This window comes from Danio rerio, chromosome 23 (genome assembly GCF_049306965.1).
Source record: "Danio rerio strain Tuebingen ecotype United States chromosome 23, GRCz12tu, whole genome shotgun sequence".
NCBI lineage: Eukaryota > Metazoa > Chordata > Actinopteri > Cypriniformes > Danionidae > Danio > Danio rerio.
In genome coordinates, this window is record NC_133198.1 from 36,674,220 (window position 1) to 36,688,502 (window position 14,283).

General features: G+C 34.2%; 1 protein-coding gene and 1 long non-coding RNA gene across 2 annotated transcripts; one reads left to right on the plus strand and one right to left on the minus strand.

The window, feature by feature from the left end:
- The first annotated feature begins 3,137 nt into the window (after positions 1-3,137).
- Positions 3,138-14,032, plus strand: dazap2 (DAZ associated protein 2). Its single transcript, NM_199793.2, is given in 4 exon segments — positions 3,138-3,256; positions 5,695-5,813; positions 9,150-9,401; positions 12,334-14,032. Coding segments are annotated over 4 exon segments (513 nt in total). The 5' UTR covers positions 3,138-3,243; the 3' UTR covers positions 12,463-14,032.
- LOC141380520 (uncharacterized) lies at positions 10,353-11,931 on the minus strand. Its single transcript, XR_012398639.1, has 2 exons — positions 11,362-11,931; positions 10,353-11,156 (listed from the first exon to the last, which is right to left on the minus strand). It is a non-coding gene; the product is annotated as an uncharacterized lncRNA (long non-coding RNA).
- Positions 14,033-14,283: the final 251 nt, after the last annotated feature.

Below are 14,283 nucleotides of genomic sequence, written 5' to 3' on the forward strand. Positions count from 1 at the left end.
GATTCTTGCTATGTTTTTGAGATGATAGTATGCTGATTTACTAACTGCTTTGACATGACTACTGAAACTCAGATCAGACTATAAAATCACAAGATTCTTGACCTTAATTTTTGTTGGTGACCCTTAGAGCCAAGGTACGCATTCACCTTGAGAACCTCATCTCTGTTCCCAAACGCATTTACTTCAATTTTCTCCTTGTTTAAATGAAAAAAGTTTTGGCACATCCAGCATTATAGTATTAAATAACTATCTAAATGCAAATATATAACAAGAAAGATCACCTGAACAAGCATCTGTGTAATGAGAACTGTATAATATAATAAAAATAACATTTTGTAAAAACATTTTAGTACAATTAGATTTTTCAGTTTAGCTCACAGCCCACTCATTAACATGAAGACCTATAAACAATTATTGATTATTTTCTTGTCGTTTAGATTAGAACTTTTTGCATACACTCAAATAATTAAGTTTGCTGTTTGTTCAAACTACTTATTAAAAAAAAGCTGAAAACAACACAGTTCTTGTGTTACTTTTGGTGCAACTTAATTATTTCATGCTCAATCAACTTAAATTTGTAAAAACTAATAAGTTAACTTAATTCCTTCATGTTGTCCCAACACAAATCGATTGTGTAGAATTGTTTTACAGTGTATAACAGCAAAAACTGGTGACATTTTCAAACATTTATATAAACTTTTGAACATTTTAACTGCATCTTGGTGGAATAACTCTGATTTTCAGTCACGACAAATGAAAATACATTCCATTCATTCAATCATTTTCCTTCAGCTTAGTCCCTTTTATTCATCAGGGGTCGGAATGAACCGCCAACTTACCCAGCATACAATTTGTTTTACACAGCGCATGCCCTTCTAGCTGGAACCCAAAACTGGGAAACACCTAAACACTCTCACATTCACACTCATACATTACGGCCAATTTAGTTTATGTCTTTGTATTGTGGGGGAAACCAGAGCACCCGGAGGAAACCCACGCAAACACGTGGGGAACATGCAAACTCACACAGAAATGCCAATTGACCCAACCGAGACTTGAAGCAGTGTCCATCTTGCTGGGAGACGACAGTGCTAACCACTGAGCCACCATGTTGCCAAGCTATATGGTTCTTTCACAAAAAATATCATTAGAGTATTAAATAACTATATAAATGCAAACATAAAACAAAAAAAGAAGACCTGAACAGGTATTAGTGTACTGACTACAAAATATAATAGAAACTGTATTTTTTAATGCAAAAATCCATAATTCATACATTTTCTTTTCAGCTTAGTCCCTTTGTTAATCTGGGGTCGCCACAGCGGAATGAACCACCAACTTATCCAGCATATGATTTACGCAGCGGATGCCCTTCCAGCTGCAACCCATCACTGGGAAATAATCATGATTAATCACATTCAAAATAAAAGATTGTCTTGACATAAGCGTGTGAACTGTGTATATTCAATATGTATAAATAAATACACACAGGCATGCATATATTTTAGAAAATGTTTATTTATATTTAGATATCAAACCTATTTGTATATGATATAAATTATATGTAAATTTAAATATCTACGTGACAAAATTATTTTGTATAGTTTTGTTTCTATGTGTGTGTATCACATATAAGCAATTTCAGCGTTATGAATGTGAGATTTGCAGTAAAAATTCAACTTTAGAACAGTTGAATTTTTTTTCTTTTTTAAATATTTCCCAAATGATCACAGTATGTCTGATAATGTTTTTTCTTCTGGAGTAAGTCTTATTTGTTTTATTTCGGCTAGAATAAAAGCAGTTTTAAATTTAAATAAAAGGTCAAAATTATAACCCCCCTTTAAGCTATATATATATATATATATATATATATATATATATATATATATATATAATACACACACATGCATAATGTCAAAACAAACTTATGTTAGATGCGATAAATCCCAGCTCTAATATTTAACAATTTTTTTGTACAATTAGATTTTCCAGTTTAGCTTTCATTTACTTGAAGACTATAAACAATTATTCATGTTTATATTGTTGTTTAGAGCACTTAATATTTGCATATAATAACAAAAAGAGGTGACATTTTCAGACATTTAAACTGCATCTTATTGGAATAACCCTGATTTTCAGTCACAACAACAGTCAGAGTTGCTGCATTTCTCTGGATTTTTTATTTTATATTTGAAATTTGGAAGAAATGTGACTGACAGCGCAGTGGCTCAGTGGTTATCACTCTCGCTTCACAGCAAGAAGGTCACTGGTTTACGTCCCAGCTGATTCAGTTGGTATTTCTGTGAGGAGTTTGCATGTGCTGGCGTGGGTTTCCTCCAGGTGCTCCGGTTTACCTCACAGTCCAAAGACATGCAGTACAGGTGAATTGAATAAACTAAAGTGTCCGAAGTGTATGTGTGTGAATGAGTGTGTATGGATGTTTCCCAGTACTATGTTGCAGCGGGAAGAGCATCCGCTATGTAAAACATATAAGATAAGTTGACCCCTGATGAATAAAGGGGCTAAGTCAAAGGAAAATGAATGAATGAATGTTACCTGACCTTAATAATTTACTCAAACCCATAATAAAGCCTCCAGTAGCCCTAATTAAGAGTATTTTCTACTGGTCTCTTGATTTGTTCCACAGCTATGTAGGCCTATATATACACACTCCTTTGCTTCCATAGTTTATAACATTGTGATTCTCATTGCAGTTGGTTGTTCATGGATTATGTTTTAACAAAGACTTGTTTTCTTAAATTCCTCATGGGTTGAAAGTAGGCGGGCACTGATGCTCTCTGTTTTGTAACTGGACTTTTGACTCATATACATGATTGCTTCTATGCCAGATGCTCTCTGTGATATCTTTCATACATGATGCAAATACAACACTTTTACATACAAATACGCATAATGTGATATATATATTAGAGAACTTTCCTCTACTGATCACTGCGTTAGTTTTTACAGCACGAAGTTGTGCTCACGGACACTTTCATTTTCGACATAACGCGAGTCATGAGTTTCTCTTTAACAGGGAGTGGCGTCGAATAAATGACGCTTGCGTGACGTAGCTCCTCCCCAACACAAATATACTCAAAGGGTAGCCCGACGAAAACAAGGAAGTAACGAGTATAAAGACGAGGAACTTTGAGCAAACCTTATATTTATTGTCATATAATTGCAGAATTCGGTCTGTTTGTATTCTCGTCCCCTAGAATATTTTATCTGCCGTGAACAACAATGAACAACAAAGGTAAATACGCAATCACCTCCGCTCTTCTCTGCTATTTTGCTTAGCCGCTTCCTAGCAACTACCAATGGAGTTAGCCAGCATATTTGACTTACATAAACGACTTTACGCGCTGAGCTTTTGCGGGCTGTGGGCCAAAAACATCTGACATCGACTGCCGCATGACGGAGAGTGTGATTTTTGACGGGGCGATGGGTTATTTTAGCGGGCCCGGTTGTGTTTTGTATGAAAAACAGGTGAAGGGTGACTAGCTTGGCTGCTACAGCGCGATGACGTGATTGGAAAGGTGACCTCATTAAGCGAGCAAGACGTTCACAGCGTCCGTTTTATAATTTCATTAATCTAATTTAGATGTGTTACTTGAGTATATCGTGAAGTATTTGCTCAAGAACGGATTTTTTCCTATGAAAAATTAGCTGTCGGTTAAGACTGGTATTGCGTTTTATTTTTCTATTGTCGGTACCATTTTGGATGTAGTTTTTTGTTGTCTTGCTTAACCTCTTAATGGTTTTATATATGCAATTTAAAGTAAAATCTATTATTAATATTGTCAATTTTCTTATTTATAGTAGGTTAATGTATTTGTTTAGATTTATAACAGAATATGTTAAGACTGTCTATTAGTCTCCATTTAGTATCTTTAAGATCTTTTGTAGTTTGTATTAATATTTTAAATTAATCTTAATAATATCTTTCAATCATTTTGTTTACACGCATCTATCTATCTATCTATCTATCTATCTATCTATCTATCTATCTATCTATCTATCTATCTATCCATCTATCTATCCATCTATCTATCTAAATAATAATAATAATATTATTAATATGTATAAGTAAACAATTATCTATCTATCTATCTATCTATCTATCTATCTATCTATCTATCTATCTATCTATCTATCTATCTAGTAAGAAAACAATTATCTGATCTGTCTACACACACACACACACACACACACACACACACACACACACACACACACAYATATATATATATATATATATATATATATATATATATATATATATATAAAGCAATTATTTACTTATGAAATTATTCAGTTTATAAATGCAATTTAAAATAATATCTATTTAAACATTGTCAATTTTCTTATTAATAGTATATTGATGTATTTTTTATTTAATAAACAATATCTTAAGACTATCTATGTGTTCATTTAGAATTTTTAAGATCTTTGTAGTTTAGATTCAAATTTTAAATAAATTTTTTAAATATTTAAGGTGAAACTTCAGTAATTTTTTTTTACACCCATTATCTGTCTGTCCGTCCGTCCATCCTTCTATCTAATAATAATGATATATTATTGTTGATATATATAGTAAGATAATAGTAGTGTATTAATGGTTCAATGACATGTATATCTATATTAATATGTATATGAATTAGGGCTGTGCGATTTAATCGAATCGCAATTTGAAATGTTGCGTTTAGTTAATCGCAAGAGGTTGCATATAACATAATATATATATGTAAACAAAAATAATGAATAACATCTTAAAAATGTTATGCTTCAGAAAATTAAACAGGCTAGACTTTCTGCGATGGAGTCTTGAGGCGTTGCAGATATGGTATCAGTTGTCGTGAACTATGCCACATTACATGATTGAATCATGTCACGACGTCCATTTGTTGTTTACGACTTCCCACAACACTGTATGCCAAGGAAATCGTGCCGAAATCGTGTGATCTGACTGCTGCTTTATAACTAGCCAATTGTGAGAGCACGTTTTCGTTCTGCCCAATCAGAATTGCACAACTGAACTATGCCCACAGTAATAATAAAGAGGAAAGCGCTGACAAGTGGGATGGCGTCTGCTGCTTCAGAAGCAATATTAGACGACTTAACATCAAGGAAAAACAGCATTTGTAATATGACAATATTTTAAGTTACAGACACAGAACAAAAATAGGTCATTTTTAAGAGCTGTCGCAGAATTGTTGCCACGACTTACAAATTTTAGAGCTGAAGCTTAAATTAAATTAAATTAGGTTAAAGCTTGAATTAAATCGTAAATCAAATCGCAATCCCAAAATCTCTCCCTCAAAAAAATCGCAATGAGATATTTTCCCCAAATCGCACAGCCCTAATATGAATATGTTTATAAATAAGATAATTCTAGTTATTTTACTAAATAAATGAATTATTTTTTTTTTGGCAATTAGCTCTAATACAATGCGTGTAGGTTTTTATTTCCTTTCGGTTAACAATAATTTTTCATATCAAAAAGAATTTGTGATATAGTTTTCATTTAATGTATCAACAATAACCTTAATTCTCATGATAGAAAAAGCTCTACTCCTTTTGGTTGATATTTTTTAGCACATGACCTTCTTGTTGCTGGACAGAATCTACTGTAAGTCAACTTCAGAATTTGTTGCAATATTAATTTTCTCTGCTTGCTTGGTATCCATGCAGGTTCATATCCACAACAAGCTGTTTACCCTCAGCAGAGCACAGCACCCGTTTACCCGCCTGCTATGCAAGTCCCTGCTCAGGTGTCTCAGTATCCAGATGCCCCTCCTCCATACTCCGAGGTTACCACTACTAACTCTCTCTCTCTCTTTGCTTATGTAAATGAGTTGCAGTAGGAAAGGCTTCACAGAACAATGTCTCGTTATAATCAAGTGTTATATTAGAAGCATTTTTTTAGGATTCAGTGTCTTCTTTTAATGAAGTGTCCTGGATTTTATATGAATATACTTTTTTTTTATATTGGATTTGATGAATCATTTTCTGTGATGCAAGAGCTGCCATTTAGAAGGACAAGGGCAGATTTAGCAAAGAATTAGTCAATGCCAAATTCCCATTGGTAAGAGATATTCTAGACAGTTATAACAGATAAAAAGGGGCAAGTCAATACAGCGATTTTATTATGAGTTGTTTCTAAAACCTTAATTTAAAACTGCAGTGATAAAATAACATTTAATTGTAAATTTAAAAATAAATAGTAATGAATACCAATGATTGATGAATACATTGTACTAATCATAAATTTAGACTTTATACAACTGCAGAATTGAATTTCTGTTTATCAGTTCAGTAGCATGTCACAGCATCATCTCATTTGTTAACTAATTACATTTAGGCATTTGGCAGATGCCTTTGTCTAAAGCAACTTACAATTTACTTAATATTTACAGGTGTGTGCAGAATAATTATTTAAAAAATCTTTTTTATGCTATTTTTTAATGTAAAATTGTTTGTGTTCACAGTAAAGTGTGGGATGCATAAACAAATCAATTGTATAAAATACAACCTGAAACCTCAAACAGAGTTTTAAGACTAGATTTGGTGATTTTTCCCAGATGTCGTATTGGACATACAGTTGAAGTCAGAATTATTAGCTCTTTTAATTTTTAATCTTTTCAAAAAATATTTTCTAAATGATGTTTGACGGAGCAAGGCAATTTTTACAGCATGTCTCAATATTTTTTTCCTCTGAAAAAAGTCTTAATTGTTTTATTTCGGCTAGAATCAAAGCAGTTTTTAATTTGTTAAAATCCATTTTCGATATTATTAGCCCCTATAAGCCATTTATTTATTTTTGTGTTGATAGTTACAGAATAAACCATAGTTTTACAATAACTTGCCTAATTAACCTAACCTGCCTAGTTAACCCAATTAACCTAGTTAAGCCTTTAAATGTCACTTTAAGCTGTGTAGAAGTGTCTTGAAAAATATCTAGTCAAATATTGTTAACTGTCATCATGGCAAAGATAAAATAAATCAGTTATTAGAAATGAGATATTAAAACTATTATGTTTAGAAATGTGTTAAAAAAGAATCTTCTCTTCGTTAAACAGAAATTGGGGAAAGAAATAAACAGGGGGGCTAATAATCCAGGGGGGCTAATAATTCTGACTTTAACTGTACAAGAATAACCCATGCTTTTTTGCTTAAAGGTGAAGACCCTACTCAATGTTTGTACCGCAGTATATTATACTGCAATTCCTCTCACATTCAAATACATTTTTCCTCTTGATTCCCGAAGACTTTTTTATGTATTTAAATCTCTAAAGGACGTTTTTAGCAAAGTGACACCAGGAAAAATGTTACATTTTTATCAAGTAAAAATGTATTTAATGTATATATTCATTTGTTTGTTGATTTTTAATTGTAAATTTATTATTGAAATGTTCTTGCCATGAAAATAGACTTGGCTGCTAACATGGCGTTAAATAAAAAACACATTACATTACAGTTCTCAGTACATGAGTGATGCATAATATCAAGAGGTATGAATTTACTTTTAAATGTAAATGAGTAAATATGGGTATATTTTGAGGGATTGGGACATCTTATTTAGGCATTTTTGTTTTTCAGGTGATTTTTAATCAAGTGACGCCTAGGCATGGGCCGGTATAAGATTCTGGCGGTTTGATAACCTTGGATAAAAATATCACGGTTTTACTGTAATACGGTATTGACATTACTGCTTTAAAATATATTCTTTTAAATGTTTGGGTTCCCCTTTGAACACAATATATGGTATTTTGAGAAACACTTAATATTTTGGAGCAGTAAACATGTCAGACTGAATAGTTTAAATGAATCCTTGACCTCTGCTGTCTTCAATTGTTTCAAAACACTGATTTTTTTAACCATTTAAAATAGCAACGTTGGACATCTTTTCTGCTGGAGATATGGTTGTTCTAAAAAAAATATATATATATATATTTATATATATATAAATAAAAAAATCATACAAATACCTTAGGAACGGTATAGCAAAAAATTGACGGTGTCTACCAAACTGCGGTAAACGTTGAAAACGGTTAATGTCCCATGCCTAGTGACACCAGATCTTTATTTGTTTGTTTTATTTATTTATTTAATTTAGATATTTCTAAAAATTAATAGTCATGGCAGGCACTAAACTCTTAACCAGAGGTGCTTAAACACACTTTTCTTATAAAAGGCCCAAAACCTTGACTGATGCCCCATTCACACAGGGCTTCAGCGTCAACGCTTGACAGAGGGTGTGTCTGAAGTTGGGGCTGATGCGATCATCATAGCAGCGTCAGCCAATGAAATTAGTCAGCAATAGGCCACTGTCTAAACTGGTGTATTTGCATACAGCGATCTGATTGGCTAAGGCTTCCGTCGGCACTTGAAATGTTGAGCGAAGAGTCCACAATGCAGTTCGGCAACACCTGATGTTACTTAATTCAAAGTGAATGGGAAGCGTTGCAGCTGACGCCCCGTGTAAATGGGGTGTGAGGGCTGTGGGTCGAAGTTAAAAATACCAAACTGTATTACATTACATTTGCCATGGAAAACTTCCTAATTGATTTGCTAATATTTAAAAATAAAAATAAAACATTGCTTTTAAACATTTTTAAACATGCAGTATCAGATTTAACATGTTATAATAAACTTATTACAGTTAAAACAAACAATCCCAGTTATTAGACAATGGTGTTCAATGCTGAATACACTAGTGGAGCTACTTCGGCCTTTGTCTTGATTTGCTTGCCGATGTCTTGTGCATTGTCTTTTATCTGTCAAGTGGCAGTAAAAGTCTGATTCATTTACAACATTTATATGAAACATTTCATTTTAGTTGGCTTTTTTTTTGGTAGCTACTCAATTAAACAAAGAAACTAAGGCATTCACCCCAACCAACTCACCGTCATTACTGTTCAGATGGGATGATGGGGCTAAACCAAAGGTTACCATTGGCCAACTTTGGCCCTACTTTAGGCACCTCTGCTCTAAACAATCAAAACTAAGATTTAAAATGCCATTGTCTTTCATTAGTCTAATTAACTTCAATTAAAACAATTGAAGTCTTGATATTAAGTGTGAATTATACACTTTTTGTTATCACCTACACAAATGTTTGAAATAGTTTTCTCTCCTACCTGCAGGTTTATCAGCCCAGATATATGGCTCCCCCTCCAGCCCCTGGACAAATGCCCCAGATGACCTCTGCTTACCCTGGTACTCAGATGTACATGCCCATGCATGCCCAGACTGTGCCAATGGGGGCCATGGCTTCTAGTGTCCCGATGGCGTATTATCCGATGGGGCCCGTGTACCCTCCTGGCTCCACTGTCATGGTGGATGGTGGATTTGATGCTGGAGCTCGCTTCGGGCCTGGCACTGGTAGTTCCATTCCGGTGAGTATATGTCCCCTAAACATGATGTGTTTTATCAGCCAAATGAGATTTCCATTATATTAGTCAAGCTCAGTTTATGCTTGAGGGTCACAATGATGAAAACTTTTAGAAATCTGAAGAAATCTGAATGACATGAAAAGACATGATGAGGTTGTTTACACAAGATGCCATATCAGACGCTCAGGACTCACTCATAGACATTTACTCAAAGGATAATTTAAAACATACTATGGAAATGCTTTATTTTTAATTTTATCAGTCAATGATTTTTATCCTTATTTTTATCTCCACCAACATGTAATTACTGTCAAGCTGCTCTCACCATAAAACACATCATATTAGATTGTGAATGTTTAAGGACAAGATTTTATAAAGAAAACACTTTGAAAGATGTTCAATAAAAAGTTTCATCATGATGAAGTTATTTATAAAATCATATTTAACTTTTAATAAACAGTTATTGTGAATTGTATTTATTTATATATTTGTTTGTGTATCAAGTCCTATATGATGTTTTTATGTATATTGACTTTGCCATGAAATTGCCACAAATTGCTGATGTGGCAATAAATAAATAAAATATGTGGCGAGACTTTAAAGGGAATATTTTTAAATGGGAATCCTTCAAAAAATACTAGAATTTTTATCAAAAGTAAATCTCAAAATGATTTTTTTAAATCTAATTTTTTAAAATTATTTTATTATTATTTATTACTGTGATGTCCTTTTTATTGTTTGTGTATTATAGAAAAGTGAAATTTCTAAAATGAAGCTGATATGGCAATGAATTCATAACTTTCTCTCGAGATTTTGAATTTTACTACTAGTCACAGGTGTAAGTTTTGATATCTTGAGGCATTTGACAAAGCATGATGTACAATTTAACATGTCAACAATTTAGAAAATGACATCTTTTACACTTGCAATTAAATCAAAAAAGAAGAGGTTGGATTAAAACATAAACACTTTACATTTAAATACTGCACTATAAAAAAGTAGATACTTTTAACCCTACTGTTGTGTTCCTGGTCAAAATTGACCATTCTGCTTCTAACTGCTCTTAAATGAGCTCACAAAAACAAAACAAAAATCAGTCTAAAATAAGTGTGTGAGTGAGTAAGTGATTGAGATGGGGTGGGTGTTTTCTATCTGATAGATGAATCCAATCTGAAGACCCATTCATTTCATATGGCGGTTACTTTTGACCAGGAACACCACAGGTGTAACAAAATTGATTAAAACACTCAAAATTGAATGAAAATGAAAGAGGGGATCATCACTATATGTTCAAGTACATAGTGTGAAGGATATCATAAAGCCTCGAGGCAATCAGATGTAAAACACAATTTTTATGAGTGTTTTAAATTGTAAATCGGTCAGATTTGACCCGAAAACGACATGAAGGTTTGCCACAAATGAGTGTAAGCTGCTGATATCGTGACTTCAGATAAAATCAATATGAAATATTCCATGTTTTTAGACCTTTAGAGATGTATAGAATTATAGGTGTGCATTTTAACTTATGCATCAAATATGCACTCCAAACCTTTCTTCGTTGAGAGGTGTTGAATTCTTCCGTCATTTGCATTGTTTTGATAGTCAATTTTCTTAACAATTTTTTTTATCTATTATTTTTCTATGAAGCTGCTTCTGGCCTTGACATGTTCACACTAAACGGCTATAAGAGACATGTTTAGGGTTATATGTGCAACATCCTTTATTTATTCTCTTCGGCAGGGGTGTCCACACTCGGTCCTGGAGGGCCGGTGTCCTGGAGAGTATAGCTCCAACCCTAATCAAACACACCTGAACAAGCTAATCAAGCTCTTGCAAGGTATAGTAGAAACTTCCAGGCAGGTGTGTTGAAGCATGTTGGAGCTAAAGTCAGCAGGACACCAGCCCTCCAGGACCGACTTTGGACACCCCTGCTCTTAGGAGAGCTCTCATACTTGTAACATACTTGGAGGTGAAATGCTGTGCTTTATGCATTATAAAGCTTGAAGCATCAGAATCGGTACTCGTTTTTTAAATTTTTTTATTATTACTTAAGGTGTGAAATCATGGAATGTATTATATTGACCTGTTATCAGTTGATTATATCATTATGTAAATATAAGTTGTACAATTATTACTTTTACATACATTACATTAATGTTAGCCATAATAATAGTATGATTTCCCACATTTTGAGTCCTATAAAAAAGTGAAATCGTGATATGCAAGAAGCTTTCAACCTGTAGGGCGTCAACTGATCATTAATTAGTATTCATTTGAAGTGAATGCTAAATTTATTGACTATTTCTGATGAATGTTTGACAAATGTCAGTGTTAAAAATTGAGTGACAAAATAGAACAAATCTGCAATCTCCTACTATAATTTCATAATAGAATTGAAAGAAGGGGCTATGCCAAACGTGTTTACAGATTAGTTTGGTACAAAGTGATGTATTCCACTTTTCTAGCCATTTTAGTCATCATTAAATCAGTAAATTGAAAATTCCTGGTTCAGTGTGTTTCAGTGTTTCTCAACCATGTTCCTGGAGGCTCACCAACACTACGTTTTGGATGTCTCCTTTCTCTGTCACATCTATTACAGGTATTTCAGTCTCTGCTAATGAGCTGATGATCTGATTCAGGTGTGTTTGGTTACATGGAAAATGTGCAGAGATGGTGGTCCTCCAGGAACGTGGTTGAGAAACACTGGCTCTATTTGAAGGTCTTATGAATTTTGCTGGTTTCGGTCTACCTTGAAAATGTCACCTCTCAAAGTCTACCATCCAAAATGGACAATTTTAGAAATCCATGAAAACTGTATTTTGCACAACTGAGACAAATAGATGCAAATGCACTGCTATGACCTTTTCCCCTGGCATGTATGTGACTGAAAATGAATTGTGTATATAAAATGTCCATCTTTTTCTCTCTTTTGAAGCCTCCACCTCCCGGACACCTCCCTAACGCGGCTCAGATGGCAGCCATGCAGGGTGCAAATGTCGTGATGACACAGCGCAAGGGCAACTTTTTCATGGGTGGCTCCAGCGGTGGTTACACCATCTGGTAACAGTGAACACCCCTCTGGGCCTGGACCGAAGCCCTCCTTCCTTCCTCCCCACCCCCTGGTTCCCTTTACCTGTTCTCCCACCCCCCTGCCTCCTTTGGGGCTGCTTGGCTAAGCCACAATACTGATTTAATCTAATGGAATGTAATATTTTAGAGCCCCTTACTCGAGGTACAATGCGCCACTGTTGATATGATTGTGTAATATTGCAATTATATAATGTGTAATGCGTATTCACAATTAAAAAAGCGCATGGTAATTGTAGGTTTGCTCATACGTGTCGTTTAATTATTGGTTATAGAGGGAAGACGACTTTTAAGGTGAAAACCAGGTCATTTTTACCTTTAGCGGAACTGGCATACCTCTTGCAGCTTCATTTTTTTTAACAGTACTACTTTTGTTTTGGTTTTAGAGCCAGAGATCATGCCAAGAAAACTGCCCGGTCAGTTTGATCATCTGTGTAAAGTAGCTATGCACTCAAACCTTTCTCTTTGAATAGTACGCTTATCCATGCTCATTCATATCATTATTACGGTCTTGCCAGATATGTCAAATGCGAATTTAAGCCGTCTAAATCAAAGAGAAAGATGTGTTTACAAACTGAAACAACAACAACAGTGGTGTATTGTACCTTTGGGCAAGCTTATATAAATGTTATCAGGTGCCAAAATTGCACCATTATTTAAAAGCTAAGGAATTTAAATATGAATGAACCTAAATGCAGTACAAGAGAGTGCGAACAAGATCAACAAAACCGGTTCAGAAAAGTTGGATTTCTTTCTTTTTTTTTTTGTGGTTTCTTCAATATTTTCCCTCCTTTGTCGGATACCCAGAGCTGTACATACAGCAGTTTCACTTAGTTCGGCGTGTGTTCCAGCTCTATGTGCTTCTCACAGATTTTTTTTAGGGTTTTTCTTTCGTATTTTACGCAAAATAAGGTTGTTTACAGAGGTCAGGGCTTATAATCAAGAGACTTTTTATTATTTTTCAGTATTTTGGCACATCAAGCATTATTATTGTTTTTTTTATTGTGGGGAAGCTGCTTGTACCAAAGATCTGGACTAGAATGCACTAAAAGCTTGTTTTGCTTTTTGTATGTCTTCTGTCATAGTACATCTGCACACAGTTTCATCCTGAAATAATTCAACATATCATATTTAGGCAACGGCTTTGCGGAGGTCCGGGCAGAGCACACCACTGCTTTGACTGCATTTGGTAGGGTGTGTTTAAAAAAAAAGAAAGAAAAGATTATAAAAAAAAAATGTTTCTTGGTTGCATCTTGATGTTTCTGCATGCACTTTTCAGTAGTTTTGTTCTTAATAAAGAGTTTTCATTGTTAAGTTTTTTTTAGAAGTACTACACAATTAATTTATGTGCACTGTCAACCGATTCTGAAATGTTTCTTTTTGTACATATGCTTTTAAATACAAATAGGACGTGGGTTCAACTTGCTGCGTTGATGTTTCTCAAAAGCAGCGCTTGGTAGTAGTACGTGGTAGCATAAATGTTTTGCGGAGAAATTGTGCTGTTAATTTGTACATGTTTCACAAGGGATTAAAGATTTCTTCTCTCATTCGTAATGTGATTTTGCAAAAATAACCAACAACGGAAAGAAAGAAACCTCACAGAATGCACTGAGTTCCACCAGCGGTTAGCTCCACCAATTTGTGCCCATTGAATTTGTTTCATCTTGAACAGAGATGCCCAAACTCAATCCTAGAGGGCCGATGTCCTGCAGAGTTTAGCTCCAACTTGCTTCAACACACCTGCAAGGATGTTTCTAGAAAGCCTATTAAGAGCTTGATTAGCTAGCCCGGGTGTGTC